Source organism: Elephas maximus, chromosome 1 (genome assembly GCF_024166365.1).
Source record: "Elephas maximus indicus isolate mEleMax1 chromosome 1, mEleMax1 primary haplotype, whole genome shotgun sequence".
In the NCBI taxonomy this organism is placed as follows: Eukaryota; Metazoa; Chordata; class Mammalia; order Proboscidea; family Elephantidae; genus Elephas; species Elephas maximus.
The window spans coordinates 136,373,881-136,392,788 of NC_064819.1; the positions used below are offsets into that span (position 1 = coordinate 136,373,881).

General features: G+C 39.1%; 1 protein-coding gene across 3 annotated transcripts in view; it reads left to right on the top strand.

Annotated features, from left to right (window-relative positions):
* KCNQ5 (potassium voltage-gated channel subfamily Q member 5) overlaps window positions 1-18,908 on the top strand; it is a 620,656-nt gene that overhangs the window by 539,466 nt on the left and 62,282 nt on the right. For 2 of the 3 annotated variants that reach the window (XM_049895397.1, XM_049895414.1), the window contains 2 exons: window positions 2,119-2,145; window positions 10,943-11,163. In XM_049895397.1, the coding sequence (XP_049751354.1) occupies window positions 2,119-2,145; window positions 10,943-11,163 (248 nt within the window). The remainder of the gene's footprint in view (window positions 1-2,118; window positions 2,146-10,942; window positions 11,164-18,908) is intronic. The other variant, XM_049895406.1, reaches the window with a different exon arrangement.

Sequence of the window (18,908 nt, forward strand, 5' to 3'; positions counted from 1 at the left end):
CTTTTCCTCTGATATTTTCTCAGCCTTAAGTGGAGGTAGGAGAATGGAAGGGTTTAGGCAAACACCTGCATACATCTTGTCCCACCATGACTATCAACCATCTCCCTCACTCTCCTTTCCCTGCACCTCTCATTAACTTCTGAGTCTCAGCTCCATTTACTGAACAACAATTGTTTGTCCAGAAGGACACAGCAGTCACTGGCAAAGAACATGGGAACCTGGATGTCCTAACATCGCTCCTTCCAGCATACTTCATTGTTTCAAATTGCAGTGGTTCTTGTCATTGTTGCTGTTCTTTGTTAAACCACCAAGAATGTGATGGAAATTATGGACTTTTTCTCAAGAAAAATATTCAATGCACAAAATATCAAAACTTTGAATACAATTTTAATGTATTCATATACTCCCTGAAGCCGAGTTCAGAACCTGTGCTTTAGAAAGCAAACCTGCTTTAATCAAGTCTGTAGATTTGTGAGGAGAATAATTCACAATGGTTTAGAGGGATATTTTTATATTTATAACTCACTGGCTTACTGAGTGCAGAGTAATGCCATGAGAAGCAGACTGGAACTTCTTTTTGTTTACATAGTTGCCTTTCCCTTTACATTTGGGATTTAATAACTTCTGGAAAGAAAGAGAATTCATTCATTCATGCATTTGATCAACAAGTATTCATTGAGCACCTATTATGTGCCAGGCACTGTGCCAGGCTCTAGGAATGCAGCAGTGCGAGAAAACAACAGGGTAAAATCCCAGCTCTCATAGAGTATATATTCAAGGGACCCTGGGAATAGACAATTAAAAATAATAAGTAAAGTGGTAAGTTCTAAGGAGAAAAGTAAAGTAAGGGAAGGATTTAGGGGGTATCAGAGGATGCAGTTTTAAATAGGTTGCCAGGGGAGAGATCATATCATCATCAGTGTCGTCGTCATCATAGTCTTCATCCTCATTTTTATGATCATCATAGAAAGGCACCAACCCTGTGCTCTTCTTGCTCCCCACAGTATTAAAGATACAGTGGGGTACTTTGACTCCACAACTTTATCCTGGGGAGTAGGATGGGAAAGAGTTCTGAGAAGCAACTGTTCCAGGGATGAGGGAGGAAGAAGAGAGAGAGGGAAACATGCCATACCCACTCAGATCTGCCAGGGATAGAGCCCAGCCATTTCCTATTCTCTTTCTTTTCTGCTCTGGTTTGCCTCTTCCATACACTTTGGAGGTCTTAGCAGTTGATATTTCAAAGTTTGGTTCTAATAGCAGAAGGCTTTATATAAGGAAAGTATTTGTCTTGATATTCTTATCAAAGGGAGTGCGGGCTATGCAAAGGGCGAAACACAGGTAAATGTGTTATTTTAGGGAATGAGTCAGATATTTTATGAAGCTATGAGGAACTTTCAAACTCCAAGGATACCACATAGTGCCTTAAGAAGTTAGAGATTAGCTAGTCCAGTGCCTTCAATTTATTCACGAGAAAGGCAGAACCCACAGAAAATGATGCCCAAGGATACACAGCTCATTTGCAAAGAGGAGGGACTCAGATGTGCCCCCTATACCATGTTGCCGAAACCTGAGTCATTAAACATGCCACTCAGCAGTAGGCTGGAAGAGTTCTAATAGATTTTCTATGTGCCAAATTTACTGCAAGGCAATTCATACTTTATACAATATGAAAAAAAAAATCTGCCTCAACAAGTGACTGAGGTACAAGGCCACAATCACACATGAATACGGATTAAGAAACTGAGATGTCCACCTAAAGCACAGGAACAACCGCTACAGTGTAACTAGCATTGTTCTAAGTGCTTTTGCTAATGCCAGTTAGATCAGAAACACTTTTTCTTAACCAAGGATAACTTTGGCTAAGAAGAATCTATGGGTTTTGGTTACATGTAGACCATATTGGTTTTAGAAGTTAATGTACTTTTTCAGGTCTGTGCCACAAAGAATATGGTAGAAAGTCAAGTGCCTTTTTAAAAAAGAATATTGCTTTTGTGGCTCTTGCTTGAAATGGGTGCTGAAGGTACCTGATTTCCCAATCTCCAATTTGGCCATTCTCAAGTGCTGTAAATGTATTCATCAGTTTATCATCATTTCTCTTCCGTCTGCACGCACCTGAAGGAAAGAACAAGGGGAAGCGTCGAGCAGGTTTGTGATTTCTCTTCTGCTACATGTTTGTTTATAAATCTGGTGCCTAACAGATGTTTTAAATGTGTCTTATATGAGTAAAATCGATCAACAAATACAGGATGATTAAAAGTGACCTTTCATAAGATTGCCTGCAAAGATTGCTGCTTTATTGATTTTTTTTCTTTTTTTTCTTTTTTTTTTTTTGTAACTTGGGAGCAGAAGTATCTTCCCCTAACTCACTCACTGCTTTTTAAAATCTGCAGGGTATGGAAAATTCTAGGGAGAAAAGTAATCATTATTGTCTTTGGTTATTTCTCGCTGCTATTTTCCCATAAAGAAGTCTTATCCAAGTGTTAGAATTCAGTGATCTAGGGGATGAAAGAAAGGAATTTTTTTTTTTTTTTCTGGATGTTATAGTCCCTGGAAACAATATAAGACATACGCCCCTTCATTTGGGCCCTTCTTCTGGGCTGAGAAATTGTTTTACTGGCAAAAGGAACACTGTGTACAGGAGCTGAGAGCAATATGTCTGTGACATCTCCAGCCCATTGGGGTTTGCTCTGATGATCTGAGCCCCCATCCTTTAGGACGAAAATAACCTTCCCAAAAACTTCACTCTTTAATGCCTCAGAAGATAGTGCATAATCAGACTAAATAGTAGAGTTAGACCTAGAAGGAATAGGAGGTGAAAGAGAATATTGATTTGTGTTAGAGAGTGTCAGAAAGTGTCCAGATATTGAAGGAAAGCCCTGAAGAATAGTTCCAGGAACATTCCAGCACTGATGTTGTGAGGAGTGGCAGAGGGAGAAGCAGAAGGAGAAGCCCAGGTGCCCAAAAGGGAAGAAGGAACATGTGTGTATGTTTTTTTTCCTATCATTGTCATTTGCTTCAATAAAGTGGAAACAAAGGAATCCCCCTGCTCAGAGTCAGTCCCTGAGTGGGGGTCAATGCAGGTCCAGGAGTTGTTCCCTTAGTTTTTTACTGTTTCAGTAAAAACATTAATAATAATATATTTATTTATACAGTAGTGAAACTAGTTGTGAAGGTTTACTTGGGGTGATGAGCCTTTAGGTAATCTGTTTCTGCTTACTGTTAATAACATAAAAATTCACAAACCAAAACATATATGTATTCATTTATGATGGGAGATAGAATAGATACAGTGGGACAAACATCGGGCACTCTCTCCTGGGTAGGTAGGCCTACACAAGGGATGGTATTAAAGATTCTTCTCTTATTTGGTAGACATAGAGTTAGAGCAAAGGGCATTGAATATTCCTGGGTGATATTTCCAGAAAGTTTTAGTAGCCTTAAGAGTTTCTCTTCTCCACTTCAGAGATATATTTCTGCCCGAAGAGATGTCCTCGTCATTAGACTCAGGGCGTTCTTTGCGTGGACACTGAAATAGGCAGGCTAATCGATTCTGACCCTTTAGCCCTCCTTTATCTAGACTCCATGCAGATCCCACCATCATTTTTTTTGTGACAGCTTTACTTTTTTAAAAAAAAGGCACTACAAAATAAATCATAGCCATTATTAGCTATGATATATATCATATATAATATAATTTTTTATAATAATTTATAAATTATCTCCAAGGGTGATTTGTCTCCACATTCTAAGGACAGAGGCCACCTTTGGGGTGAATGCTATCGCTACCTGAGAACCTGCCTCGATTCCATCCTTCAAAAACAAGGTTGTCGACACATAAAGGGGAAGTTAGTAGGTGCTTGAAAAGCAAAATCCCTGCAGCAGTCTTGAGTGAGGAATCACCCTAGACCAACTCAGTGATGTTACACTTTTTCGAATGTTAGCAAGGCGGAAAACAAAGACAAAATTAATGTGTAATTATTGAGCTACTGCTCCCCAGTCCAAAAACAAACCTCCTCATCACCTGTCACAATTCAAGGGCTACCAACCAAATTTTCTAAATGTCATGATGTTCACATATATGTAAAATGTTAAAATCTATTCTGCATGTTTATGACTGAGGTTTTCAAAGGTAACTCACATGTAGGTTCCAATATGCACAGAACGACTGAACTGGGTTGGTGATTAGGAGAATCACACGCAGATTTCTTGGGTTTTCTATGGTCGTTAGACATTTGGCAGAAAACCACACTGAACATGGCATATAGTACTATACCGTATACCTTACTTTATGCTTCATACACTTAAGTTTTTTATTCCTCCATCTGTCATGTCACCCTATATAAAGCCATGACAGAGAATGTGCTCCACAAGTCTTTATAAGTCATTTTTCGATAGAATAATAAAGTCCCTGACCTCAAGTAGTTTACATTGTAAACATAAAACAGCAACAAAAATGAGAAAAAAGAAGGAATATTAAAAGAGAAAAATAAAAACATTGCAATAATCTGAAGGAATAAGCTGAAGTTTCTATTTTAATAGTGCCTTAGCTTTTTTACCTTGTATTCCATATGCATTGCAATTTTCAGTACTGCATAATGAATGCAGAAAGACTGTCGTAATAGCAATAGCAGCAGTACCATCTTAGGAAATAACAAATTTGTCCTTACCAAAGCAAAACATGCACACAGGGAAATGCATTTATAATGAGAGCTCTCCCTTGGAAGAAAGCAGTTCTAGATCCAGAATATTGTTGATTAATTCTTGACTCAATTGCAGATAGGCTGATTAACACCACCCAAGTACAGAGCCATTTACTGCCGTTGGGTTATTGATTGTGATTCAGATAAACAGAATAAACAAGCTTCAACCCAAGTAGAGGCCAACTCTGTCATCTTTCAGGTATCTCAAAGCCTGAAATTTCCTACCTCCTTCTTCCTAGTTTTTATGGTTTGAAGAACTGGGGGTAACCTGATCATAGAGTAGTTCAATTTACCAGTGAGTAAATCTCTGTGGTGCCTGGCACTTTCTCCAAATGAGAGGGCCTTGTAGACTGGGCCATACTGAGATGCTCTTCTCTCTGCAGTGTGGATTGAGACATCACACACATTCATATACACCCTTAGTTAGCAATGTTCCCTGCTCTGGAATATTCTTGTTAAAAAAAAGAAAAGGAAATTTTGTTTTTCTGCATCAAGGCGAGGATATATTTAAACAGAATTCATCTACAATGTCTTAGGCAAGAAAAGACATCTGATTCCAAATGGGTTTGTGACAGATTCAAAATTTTTCTTTAAAAAATACAAACCATCAGTCACAAGAATTGCTTCTTAATGTAGTCCAACTGAATGATAGTGAAAATGTCTCTTTGACTCTCTTTGGCACAGGGTCAGGCACAAATCACTATTAGTCTCAACTGAGCCAGCTCTGTTCTCTTTCTACCTGCACCATAAATACAACTTCCTTAGCATCATTTAATTACCCATTTGTTTTTCTCTTCCCACTAAAACAGTTCTAATCTCATACTAAGTGAGGTATAAATTATAATTTGCAGGGAATAGAATTTACCCATCTGACCATGTTAACCCAGTGTCCTCATCTCGAGGTCCTATGTCCTCCTCCCTTCCTCCCTACCACCTTCACCAGAAGGTTAGTCATCAAATAGTTAGTTCTCACTTAGTCATTCAATTGGTAAAAGAAGGATTTAACTTCTTCCTGCCTGCTAAGTTTTTATTACTATAAGAGTAGATCGTACGATATGAGGTTTGGGAATTGTCTGTAATAATAATTACACTGTATAAATTTTATGGTGCATAAAAATACACTGTCTCGGCTTACCCTGTCTCCTTTATCAACAATGGTTGCCTATATGACCCCTTCATGTGCTAAGCTGCTTTAGCCACAATTTATAAAGCATTAACAGAATTCTTTTAAGCTTCTTAGTAAATTATCTAAAGTTGCTTTAACAGGTATCCCTAAGATTGTTATAAAGGTGCATGTCATAGAAGTTAAAGCACAAATGATATGTTTATTACGTTAGTCTTGTGCTATGATCTGCTGAGTGCTTTATCTGAACCACTCCTTCTTGGTTGGCCTTCTGATGAAGTGTGTGACTCTTGAGAGAAAACTCTAGAACAGTGGTAGATATGGCTGTGTGTTCTTTTTAGATTTTTTCTGCATTTATTTTCCAGTATTTACGTTTTCTTCCTTCTGTGTGCAATGAATGATCTGCATGTGTTGTTAAACTAAACCCAGTAAGACTAGACTCTTTTTTTAGCATAGTCAACTTGTGTCCTTATGGACAAAATGGTAGATTGTTTCAGAAACAATCTTTTCAAAATGGTCTATCCTTCTGTTCACCTGTATTGATAGAGGGAACACGTTTAGACTTTAAAAAACACATCGTAGGACTTAAGAAACTTAATTTTTTTTTTTTAATAAACTAGTAACCAAGAATTTTTTCTTCTGTCTTTTTGAACATGTATTCTATCTGATAATTGGTTACCTAGACTAACTATAACTGCAGATCTTTCACACAAATCAATAACTTTTTTTTTCAAAGCAATTAATGTTATCTACTACATTGATTTCTGGAAATATTTGTTTTTTAAAGTCCTGAAATATTTTATTCCTCAATCATTTATACTATGTTGTATTGATGTTTATTACCAGGGCTGCTGTATTCTAACATGTCTATCCATATATATACATACATAGATAGGTATTTTCATGTGAAACAGATGTTGGCACATAGACTGCCATCGTTTGTAATGCCTATTTCAAATCTAATTATTTGAAAGTAACCATTAAGAGTATCAGATATATTTCAAGCAGCACAATTAAGCTACAGAGTTAGTGCTTACTGCTAACATAGTCTGTGTATTTATATACGATAAACAGTAAAGCCAAATGGCTTTATTTTTAGAAAAAGAAAAAAAAAATCCCTAAGCACTTTCCTGGTGGTGAAATGCTTAGTAATGCCCTGCTCTATTTCCCTCACTCCTAGTAAGTTCTGTAGTAATAAGCAGAAGCTCTTCAGAGTGTACACCTCACGGAAGCAGAGGTACCCAGCATCCGGCTATTGACATGAGATTTGAGAATGCCAACTAACTTCAGGTGCATGACCGGGTTACACCGCCACCCTCACCTGAGCCCTGTTCAGAGACTCACTCTTCCTAGGGACTTCTTGAATGAGGTTTTCAACCCGCTTGTAATTTTACTTTGTTGCCTGTTGCCTGCTTTGATACTCTCTACCACTGGGGCAATAGGCAGGGTCCAGCATAGTGCTGGCAGTCAGCCCCTTGGCGCCCCCTTGTGGATGGACAACTGCTGAGCTGCTGCCCGCACTGGATTGTTATAGCTCAATTGCCATATTGTGCCTGAGGCGAGAATTTGTAGAATGCTTATCCTGTGAAGGGCTGAAACCCTAATTAAGTATTACAATAACTACAGCATTCTAAATCCAAGAGGATTACTGTGGGGTTACAATGAAGCCACAGAGTTCCCTGGCAGGGAATATCCAGTAATAGACTAAATGCTGGGCCATTTGAACAGCTCGCACATCTGGTTCCTAGAGAGGGAAGAATTCCCTTGCAGAGCGGTTGTGCAGGCTCCCCTAAGTACAGTCCTCCGCTGGGGATGCGGGACTGAATGCTAAGAAAGATGCTCCAATCAATGACCTTAGTGACCTTTTGGTTACTTTCTCTGAAGAGAGACCTTCTTGGTCTCCCGGGCATAATTCCTGGCTTTCTTCCTAAAAACACTGTTGCATAAATCTTCCTGAAAAATCATGCTTGTAAGATGCCACAAGAGAAAAGCAAGAAAATAATGAAAACTAATGTGCCAGTGGGAAAGTCTATATTTTTAATCAATGTGTGTTTTCAATAATAGCTACCTAATCAGTTTAATAGCCATCTAATCAAGATGCTCTGTTGATTTCCAAAGGGGAGAGGAAGTAGAAAACTAGTAAAAAGGAGCTTTTCGTAAGAGGACACAAGAACAGATCTTTGCCTTTGGGAAGAAAATTTTGCCTGGTTAAAAAGTTCTGGATTAGGATCTTATTTTTAGCTTTCATACAGTTATGTCAAAATGAAGTGAAAACATTGCATTTTTTCTAATTTAGTGTGTAAGACGTTGAGTTCATTTTTAAAATCGTTCTTGAGAATTTTTGTTTAATATTAGACATTGGCAAATAGTCATAGTCCAGAAGGATGAACAGGTAAATGATATCCAGAACTAATTTATATCACCTTTAAATACTTTTTAAATGCTACTGGGATTTGGAGAATAATATTTTCCCCATTTTTATTCATTCTTAAAGGTAATATCGAATGTTTTATAGGGGTAATTTTAAAAAGTGTTTTCACAGGAACAATTTTAAAACACACTTTTGTTATTTTAGATAAATCATGGTGGATTTGATGCTTATGCCTTCATTTTAGATATTTTTTGGTTTTCAGTAATTGAAATTTTTAAGAAGGAAAAAATAAGGTTCATTTTAAATGATGCTATGATGCTTTTACCGGTTTCCTGTTTGTTTAGTTGGCATAAGAAAGACATATCTTGAAAGTTTGAGAAAATAATTTGGTATTAACCAAACCCAGCCTTCCACAATAATCAGTACCTGGTAGTTCTAGAAAGTTCTAGAAAAGGCAATAGGATCAGAAAAGGCAGAGTGAGGACACTTGTAAAGATAGCTATGTCAACGTGAGCCACTCAATAATACTAAAGAAAGGGGGGCAGATCATGGTAATGTTAAGTGATGGAACAGATGTGCTGAAACTAAAAAGAGATTTGGAATTTTTACAATTTAAAAAAAGAAAAAGCTGAGGAAAAAATAGACATTTTGGGCACTATCCCTTTGATGTGTTTGTTTAATTGAAGGCTTTTGGATGACATTGAGAACCCAGCCTGAGAATAAAAAGATGCAGTTTTATGATGTTATTGTTGCTGTTGTTTAATATAATCTATCATTTAATCACATTCGTGGAGTACAGATAAATCCTTCGACTGATGGAATTGTTTGAAAGAACTCTTGAACCCACCTGACCCCATCGCAAAACTGCCCAGCCCGTTCTTTGCATGTTGCCGTTCGGCTAATCGTGCTAGACTTAGCCGTGTTTGCATTTCAGAAGAGGAGCTGACAGTTGCATGGTGAACTTGTTTATTGTTACCAGGACTCTCTGACCACCGTAGTTCACGATTTGATTTGTCTTCATATAAACACCCATAAAATGTGGTGTCTTCTTAGAATCTCATTTGTTAAACAATGAGGCATGGAAAAATAAATGTTGCTGTTTCTTCTTATACAAAACACAAATCCACTAAACACATTTGCTGTTGGCAAGCTGCAGTTTGGGACAGTGGACGTTGCAGTAAGTGGAAAAGGAAAGGCCTCCACTTCATCTCAGATAATTCTTGTCCATGACAACAGGTCTCTGTATCTCAAAGTGGTCGCTCCAAGTGGCTCCCCGTCAAGCCCACTGTGCCATCATTTCTTTAGGCCCTGCGGAGTCCTGGGTCTCTCACATTGCTAACAGTGTCACCATCTAATGAATATCACAAGTAGTTTCTGAAAGAAACAAGGAGACAAACAAAATGGGTACACAAAGCTTCTCACACATGACAACATTCCTGTGGAATGGAAAATAATCCCCATATGCATACGCTGAATGTGGGGTCAACCTCAACAGTCTATGCAGGGAACCAGACTTTTTTTTTTTTACTTTTCTTGTGTGTGGCAAATATATATGAACAGAATATTTGACACTTTGACAATTTTCATAGGTACAGCTGACATTTTGTTCATCATGTTGTTCAACCAGGGAACCAAACATTTTATCAAACGTTTACCATGTACCAGGCAGTTCACATACTCATTACAGTTCATTTGATCCTCACAAAAATCACTTAGCTATATTGCTATTTTTATCTCTGTGTTAGAGATAAGGACTCCAAAACCCAGAAAGGTGAAGTGACTTGGCTGATAAGGCAGGGAAAGCTCGGATTCCAACCCAGTCCAGGTCTCTCTGACCCCACCATGCACTTCCTACCACATCACAACACATCTCTTCGTTAGGAAAGTATGGAGTACACTTTGGATTTTGTTGCTGCCGTTGTTTGTAATGCTTCCTTTATCAGCCCACAGGAATTCAATCTTAGCTGGCATCTGAGAACCGAATGGCTGGACAAATATAATTTACCAGTAGCTGCCACAGCAAAATCAATAACCTGTTTAATAGCAGGAAATTGTCTTAGCAAACATAACATCTCATTCCGTTAATCAGTCATTACATTCATTATATGTTGGAGCTGTTCTATCTTGCCTGTTTTTGTCTCACGAGAATGAATGAAAGCATAAAAGAAATGTGATGTTAAGAGTCGTGTGTTTAATATTATGTATGCAGTGCTACCAACTGCTATGAAATTGCATGAATTTATGGATATCATAATCTTGCCTGAAATATAAAATGCATGCAGAATGTAAATATATATGAAATTGTCATCCCGATTTTCCAGTAGAAATGTTTAGAAATTACAGAGAGATATGCTCCGAAATAAGAATTTTTTTTTTAATCTCCAGAGATGAGGTTAAAACTAAAATCACCCACCTTTTTCTAAAGTGAACGCCAAACCAGTTCTTGGTTGTTTCCAGTGCAATTGTGTACAAACTGCTGTACTTTGTCTCAGTCCTTTCTATGATGAATTCAAGAAGGAGTGTGTATACCTGTAGAATGAGATTAATTTCAAATGAATATAAACATAGAGATTAAATAAAGCTCAAATTTTCAATAAGGGGAAAAATGCATTGCTATGCTCCTGTTTACTGAAAACATTTTATCTATCAAAACGTTTAATAACCATCTAGAGTTTCATCAAATTATTTACCCAAGTGGAGTGGAAGAAATTGCTTGAAATGGAATAATCATGCCTCTGTTCTCCACAGTCAGAAGCTAAGTTTTAAGGAGCGAGTGCGCATGGCTAGCCCGAGGGGCCAGAGTATTAAGAGCAGACAAGCCTCGGTAGGTGACAGGAGGTCCCCGAGCACCGACATCACAGCCGAGGGCAGCCCCACCAAAGTGCAGAAGAGCTGGAGCTTCAACGACCGAACCCGCTTCCGGCCCTCGCTGCGCCTCAAAAGTTCTCAGCCAAAACCAGTGATAGATGGTAAGGCCTGTTTTTCCATAACCATTCACTGGATAGGCTATAGTGAGAGGGATTATGAAGTCATTCATTCACCATGGTACCACTTGAAGATAGAAGGAAACAACCCCAGGGAAAGAATTATTTGTTTTGTTAGAAATTTATTCACTACCTTGGGCAAAGGTACAAAACGTTGTTTACTTTTGGAACCAGCTTTAGCAGCTAAATCTACATTTCAAAGAAGCCAAACAAAATTTTGTTAACTCCTCACTCAGATCTACAACACGCAGACCTGGTGTCACAGTGGTTAAGAGCTTGGCTGTTAACCAAAAAGCCGGCAGTTTGAACCCACCAGCTGCTCCTTAGAGACCTTATGGAGCAGTTCTACTCTGTCCTATAGGGTTGCTATGAGTCAGAATCGACTCAACAGCAACGAGTTTTTTGTTTTTTTAATCTACAACATATTATTTATTTCACAGACAAGATTTGTATCAAGATCAATGTGACTGTTCTGATATATATCTTGGATCTGAGAAGCAAAGGTCCAAGGACAATGGTGTTCTATGAGTGTCTTGAAACACAATTAGTTGAATAATAGCATCTTTCTGGACAACAGTGAAGGTGCCGTTACCATTTCCAATATGCTGCATCTACCGCTAAATCGAGACCACTGCTTACATTCTTTAGAAAGATTCCTGTTGAAAGTTCTTTCAAAATCTTCCAATGATAAATGAAATGCAAGTTCTTCTCCCAAGAGGAATTAACCTGTTTTATTTACCATATGATGTAGCAGAAGTTTAGTGGCCAACACGTTTTACTGAAAAAAAAAAAAAAAACCAAATTACTGAGTGCCACAGAATTTTCATGTTTATAAAATAAAACATTTTATTTTTCATTTAAGATTAGCTTGGCTTTCCTTTTAAGTATGCCCCCTGGGATCTCTTATGCTGGGCAAAGAACCAAAATCAAATAGCATCTTCTATTACTGTGTAAAAATTGCAAAGGCTATCAGCCCTTCTGTTCTCATTCCCTAGCATAACCTGTATTTTCCCAGGCCCTGGAAGCCCCAGGGATAAAATTAACAACTGTGGGTCAGTAATCGCAGTGGTCTCAGGCTCTCTGCAGAGAAATCCCTGGAACCCCAGCCCACGGTCCCTCCCTGATCATTCAGAGATCCTTGGGGACATCTCTCACACTCCCAAGTGACCAGTACAAGTCCCCTCTTCACATGTCCCCATTCCCCATGGACCGGTAGATCCCATGCTCTCCATGTCAACTCCAAGTTGTGACCTGGTTTGGCCCCTCCTGGCAGAGTTTACTGCTTCCATCTCAGTCCTAGGACTTGCTGATCCTGCTACGCTTCCCTTCACCTGTTGCTGTGCTAAGGTGGGAGACGCCTCTTCCACTGGCGCTCAGCACTCCTCCATCAAGCCACTCGTGGTGTCCTGAGTCACTGCCGGCACAGCTTTTCAGTGTACTCCGGTTTCCACTCTTCTCCCTAGGAATTTGGCTGAAAGCCCAATAGCAGCTGAGTCAAGAGTAACTAGTGACAAAGCTTTATGCTGCGCTCAAAATAGACTCTCTGGATGTAAATGGGTGCACCCTTTCTGGAAGGCAATTTGGCAATATATACCAAAAACCTTTAAATATGCATAATCTTGGACACATACCACGCACCAATTCCATCTCTAGGAACTTATCCTAATGAAATAACAAAGGACTTAATTACAAGGAAATTCCTCCAAGTATTGTTTACAGTAGTGAAAATTAGTAAATAACTTATATTTCCAGTAGAGTTTTGAAAACCTATATAATCAACAGGGATTTGATTAAACAAATTAAAAAAAAATAGGATGCATTAATATAATAAAATACTATCAGACATTAAAAATGATACTGTAAATTGAAATTTATTGACAGGGAAAGATGATCACAGAGAAATGTTCCATTTTTGTTTATATATATACATAATATATATTTATATATACACACCCATTCCTCACTTATTGACATGGTTCTAAAAACCAGGTGGCTTATGCAAAAACTGGAGTTATGCTAAAATGGAGGAGGACCACATCAGATCACAAAATGCAGGGTGACTACATGATTACATAGCTGCCAAATTACATCATTACATAACTACCAAACCACTGAGAATCATGGCCTAGCCAAGTTGACACATAACATTAACTATCACAGCCAGGGTTACTCTCGTCTCACACCTGGGTGTTTGTTACTGTCAGACATATATTGATAATGCAAAAAAATAGCTGGGTAGCAGATTTTTTACTACTGTCATAAATGGGATATGTCAGATAATGAGACAGTCGATAAATGAGGACTAGTTTATATTATATATATATATAACATGAATATATAAATATATACATATAATATATATTACATATATATAAATAAATACATATATAATGCATATATAATAAATTCATGTATTTATAAAAAAGGGTCTGGAAAGATTTACAGCCATGTTTGTTTTTTGTTTTTTTTTTATCAACAGTTACCTCCAAGTGGTGGGATGCTAGGTATATTTTGTTCCTTCATTTTTTTCATCTGTGTTTCCTACTATTTCTACAATGAACATGTAAAGATTTTATAATAAGAAAACAAAAGATTTTCCAGTAAAAAATTAGCCCTCCCTGTCACACATTGCCCTGTCCTCTTTGCCAACAACTGGAGGGGCCCTCAGTAGTTCTAACTGGAACTCACCAAACCTCTCTCCTTACGCTGATTTCCTCCCGACTGATGTGTTGCCTGGGTGGGTCCTGATGCTGGGGACCAGCCCTCATTGAGGGCAGCCATCTACTCTCTAATGAGATTTAACTGCTTCTGCTACAAACAGAGCTCCTGCTCACCCACATCACAGCATCCCTGGGTGTGCTGCGATGTAGATCCATATCTTCAACCCTGGCCCTGAGTTCACACTTTACAAGAAATGCATACATTACACACATGGGTCCATACTCTACTAAAGTGAGCTTCAAAGCACTCAGCTCCATGCTGTGAGGCCTTTAGGGTTGGCTTGGCACATTTAAATATAAAATTCATAGAACCTGGATCCTGAATATGGAAAATGAATTCTACTTGTACTGTTTGTCCAGAGGAAAAGAATTTTTCAAGGACTTGCTAGAGCTAGCCTTATCCATCACAGTATTTTCAGTATGTGCAAAGATATCTAATGGTCAGATAGATAGAAAAAAAAAAAAAGATAGAAACAGAAGTCCTATTCCCTCTCAGATCACAAATTGGAAAGGCCTTCTGTCATCTCTTTTATGCATCATTTCATACAAGTGCAATTCTGTTTGGTGAGACAGGGATTGCTTTTCCCTGGTTGATGACCATCTCAGTTGGTTCTGAGTTCCCTGAGGGATCGGAGGCCTGCCTGCGGCTCTGTTTCAGTACCTGTGCTGGCTGCCCACCTGCAGCAGGAGATCATGGTTCCTGACTCATTTTACCTGATAGTCCGGAGTCTTGACCTCTGATTTAACTCGACACTAGGTCTTTGGAAAACAGAAATTTTTGTTATTGTTGTTGTTGGAAAAAACTGATGTAGCTGTTGGAAAAAAGGAATGTAAAGTTCAATTATACATTTTTAGTTATAGGGTCTCTCCAGGTTTTAAGTATTTCTGAAACCACTTACTAGCCATAGAAAATAATGTGTAAACACTACAGCCAACTCCCAATTATTCCAGGCCTATTTGCTTGTTCATTTATAGAGCTCTTTTTTTTCCTACTTCTCTCTTTCCTGTACGTACTTTAGGCATTTCAGTGCCCCTTAGCATGCTCAGGGAGAGTGGATGAATAGCAGATAGAATAATGGAAATTTAGATCAATCTTGTAGTTAATAACTAAAAGTTACGTTTGGAAAATAATGGGCCTGTAACTGAAAGATACTATAATAGAAAAACAAAAGAAATTTAGGATTAATGTATAAACTCTAATAATTGCTGCCAAACCTGAACCCCTTTACTTCAGATGGATCCCTGGTGGCGCAGTGGTTAAGCGTTTGGCGGCTAACCAAAAGGTCAGCAGTTTGAATCCACCAGCCACTCCTTGGAAACCATGTGAGGCAGTTCTACTCTGTCCTTACAGGGTCACTGTGAGTCAAAATAGACTCAACAGCAACAGGTTTTGATTTTACTTCAGATGGTATTTTTTTTTAATTTAATGACTTACAAAAGGTTATTGTCTCGGTCATCTAGTGCTGCTATAACAGAAATACCGTAAGTGGGTGGCTTTAACAAACAGAAATTTATTTTCTCACAGTTTAGGAGGCTAACAGTCTGAATTCAGGGTGCTGGTCCTAGGGGAAGGCTTTCTCTGTGTGTGTGTGTATTCTGGGGGAAGGTCCTTGTCGCCTTTCAGCTTTTATTTCGTGGTTTCATGGCGATCTCATTTGGTATGACATCTATCTTCCCCCATCTCGGCTGGCTTGCTTAATCTGCTGAATTCATTATCCCTTTTTTCCCTTCAGTTTCTCCATTTGAAGTGGAAATATCTGCTCTTTTAAATCTCTGAAGAGATTGACTAATGCTGCCTCATTAACATAAAAAAAACCCCATTCCCAAATGGAATTATAACCACAGGTATAAAAAAAAACCAAACCCAGTCCCGTTGAGTCGATTCCGACTCCTAGCGACCCTATAGGACAGAGCAGAACTGCCCCATAGAGTTTCCAAGGAGTGCCTGGCGGATTCAAACTGCTGACCCTGTGGTTAGCAGCCATAGCACTTAACCACTACGCCACCAGGGTTTCCAACCACAGGTATAGGGGTTAGGATTTACAACAAATCTTTTAGGGGGACACAATTCAATCTACAACTGTTATCAAATATCCTATTGTTTTTCTTTGCTGTAACGTTTTAATGGAATTAACATGTTACACTTAAACCCAAACCAGACCCAGTGCTGTGGAGTAGATTCCGACTCAAAGCGACCCTATAGGACAGAGTAGAACTGCCCCATAGAGTTTCCAAGGAGCCCCTGGCAGATTCGAACTGCCAATTCTTTGGTTAGCAGCCGTAGCATTTCACCACTATGCCACCAGGGTTTCCAATTTAGAGGTAGCATAATTGTTTCCTGATATTCTACGCTGTGTGTACCGAAGAGGTGGAAAGTAGCAGGCAGATATAGAAGCCAGAGATTTACAAGTGACAAGGGAGAAAGTAAATTATAAGAGAGCCCTCGTGGCATAATGGTTAAGAGTTCTGCTGCTGATAAATCAGCAGTTTGAATACACCCACCACTCCTTGAAAACCCTATGGGGCAGTTCTACACTGTCCTATAGGGTCACTGTGAGTTGAAATCAACTAGAGGGCAATGGGTTTGGTTTGCGCTTAATGTGGTGTTGTCATAGCAAATTTATTTTGACCGATGTGATGTGAATAATATTTACAGATTATAAATCCTATAATAAGACACAGAAATGTTCCATTAGTTAACCAACTAGCATTTAAGTCTCCTCATGTAATTTTATAAATTAGGAAGAATGGAAATTATATCCTTATCTCATGTATATAAGAGTAATAATAATAATTAACATTTATTGAATGCTTCTTTGTGGCCAACGTTGTTCTAAATTACCTCTATTATCTCATTTAATCCTCTCAACACTCTATGAAGTAGGTACATTCTTATGCTCATTTTATAAATGAGGAAACTGAGACTTGAAGCTAAGTGCTTGCCCAAAGTCTACCAGATGTCAGTAAGGGAGCCACAACCAGCAGCCTAATTTCAGGGTCCTCCTCTAGGACAGACCCTAAGAAGTATTCCCAAACATCGTATCAATTTCCTTTAAAAAAAAAAAAAAAAAAAAACCATTGCCGTCGCATCAATTCCGACTCATTTAGGCACTTTTATTTCTTCTTCTCCCTCAGCTTTTGCTCTTCTATCTTCAATTGGTCAGATTCCTCTTCCCATAAAGACCTTTTAACCTTGCCACTATCCCATCCCATCTTTCTCCCAGCCCCAGCTCCTGAACCTTTCAACTATATCATTTTCAAAGGCTGCCAGAGCGAGAGGATTAAGCAAATTGGGGAAGTGGCCATTCAATGACCTTGTGTTTTGATCAGGTATCTGGAGGAGACTAAGGATGGCAGCAGTGCTGGTCTAGGGGAGGGAAGCAAGTGGTGGGTCATTTGGGACCTGTGTCAAGATGCAAAAAGGCAGTAACAGGAGGTGGACAGCAATCAACAACAGGAGAGCAACTGGAAGGTGGTAGATTGCAAGTAAAAGGGATAAAACGGGTAGAGCTAGGGGAAGTCTTCAGGTTTAGGCGACTAGTTTGATATCAAGGAGAGCTACACTTCCTGACCCTACTGCACTTGGGATTGCCTTTCAGAATCGCACTATAAAGAAGAGAACATAGAGGTAACTCCAAACTGTAAACAAAACCAAACACCAAACCTGTTGCCATCAAGTCGGTTCTGACTCACAGCCACCCTACAGGGCATAGTAGAAGTGCCCCATAGGGTTTTCAAGGAACAGCTGTTAGATTCGAACGTGCTGACCTTTTGCTTAGCAGTCGTAACCCGTTGCATTCAAGTCAATTCCAACTCGTGGTGATCTCATGTGTGTCACAGTAGAATTGTGCTCTGTAGGCTTTTCAGTGGCTGATTTTTCAGACGTAGATTGCCAAAACGTTCTTCCAAGGCACCTCTGGGTACACTCAAACCTCCAATCTTTTGGTTAGTAGCTGAGTGTGTTAACCATTTGCACCACCTGGGGATTTCATTTCGAGCTGTAGTGCTTAAAAAAAGAGATTGGCCTCATATACATGTGTAACTGTGTGTATTTTAATGTATTTAATATTGTTTCTGCTTAGGGGAAAGGTATTGTTCCTGCTGAGCAATTCTCAGGTCTCATGCTGGCTGCTATGAAAGGTGCATCCTCACCAGGTGTTTATGGGACAGACTGGCATGCTGTGGGTATAGGAGATGTGTGGGGTTCATCTGAGTGGAGGTAGGGTGAGCTGAACAGGCTGACTAACTTCCAACCCTGGGAGTCCCTTAAAGCCAGTCCCCTTGTTCTGAGACACCACTGATAGCTCTTCTCTCTTCTATTCTCTTCCATGCTCCTTTCTTCCCTCAGTAGGTAAATCTGTTAAGATGCATTTGGCTGCAAGTCATAAAGCAACAGCTTCAGATACTTCAAACAACAACAAAATTCACAATACCACATGAAAAGGAGTTCAGAGATAGGACAGCTTCCCACAAGGAGCATCAGGGCCCTAGCTTTGCTTCTCTAAGATCCTCTTGAGTGTTCTTTTGACTCTGCCCCATCTGTGTGTCACAGCCTCATCTGGCTAGGAGCAAAATGCAATTCCAAGCATCTTATCCAGACACAACACTCCCAGAGGTAGAAAAGGGGCCATCTTATCCTTCTGTTTCTTCTTAAAAGTGAGGAAACCTGAATGTTTGCATCTCGTTTTCCAGAATTGGGTCTTGTGCTCATTACTGAAACCATCACTGTTAAAGTGAAAACGGAACCACTGTCATTGGCAGCCACGTCAGGACCAAGTGTCTGGAGCTGGGTCAGACTCCTCTGTTGTGCATGGGTCAAGTATGGGGTAAGGTACCTACCTAGTTAAATTTAAGTATAGGGACTGGATATCAGGAAAGCAAGCTCTGTCAGTGTCTGATACAGCCAACAAATCTTTTCTACTTCGTGAGTGATAGTGAGGAGGAAGTATGCTCTTAAACGTGATGTTTTCTCCCAAATATTTTGTCTACATGTCATTTCTGTTCCTCTAA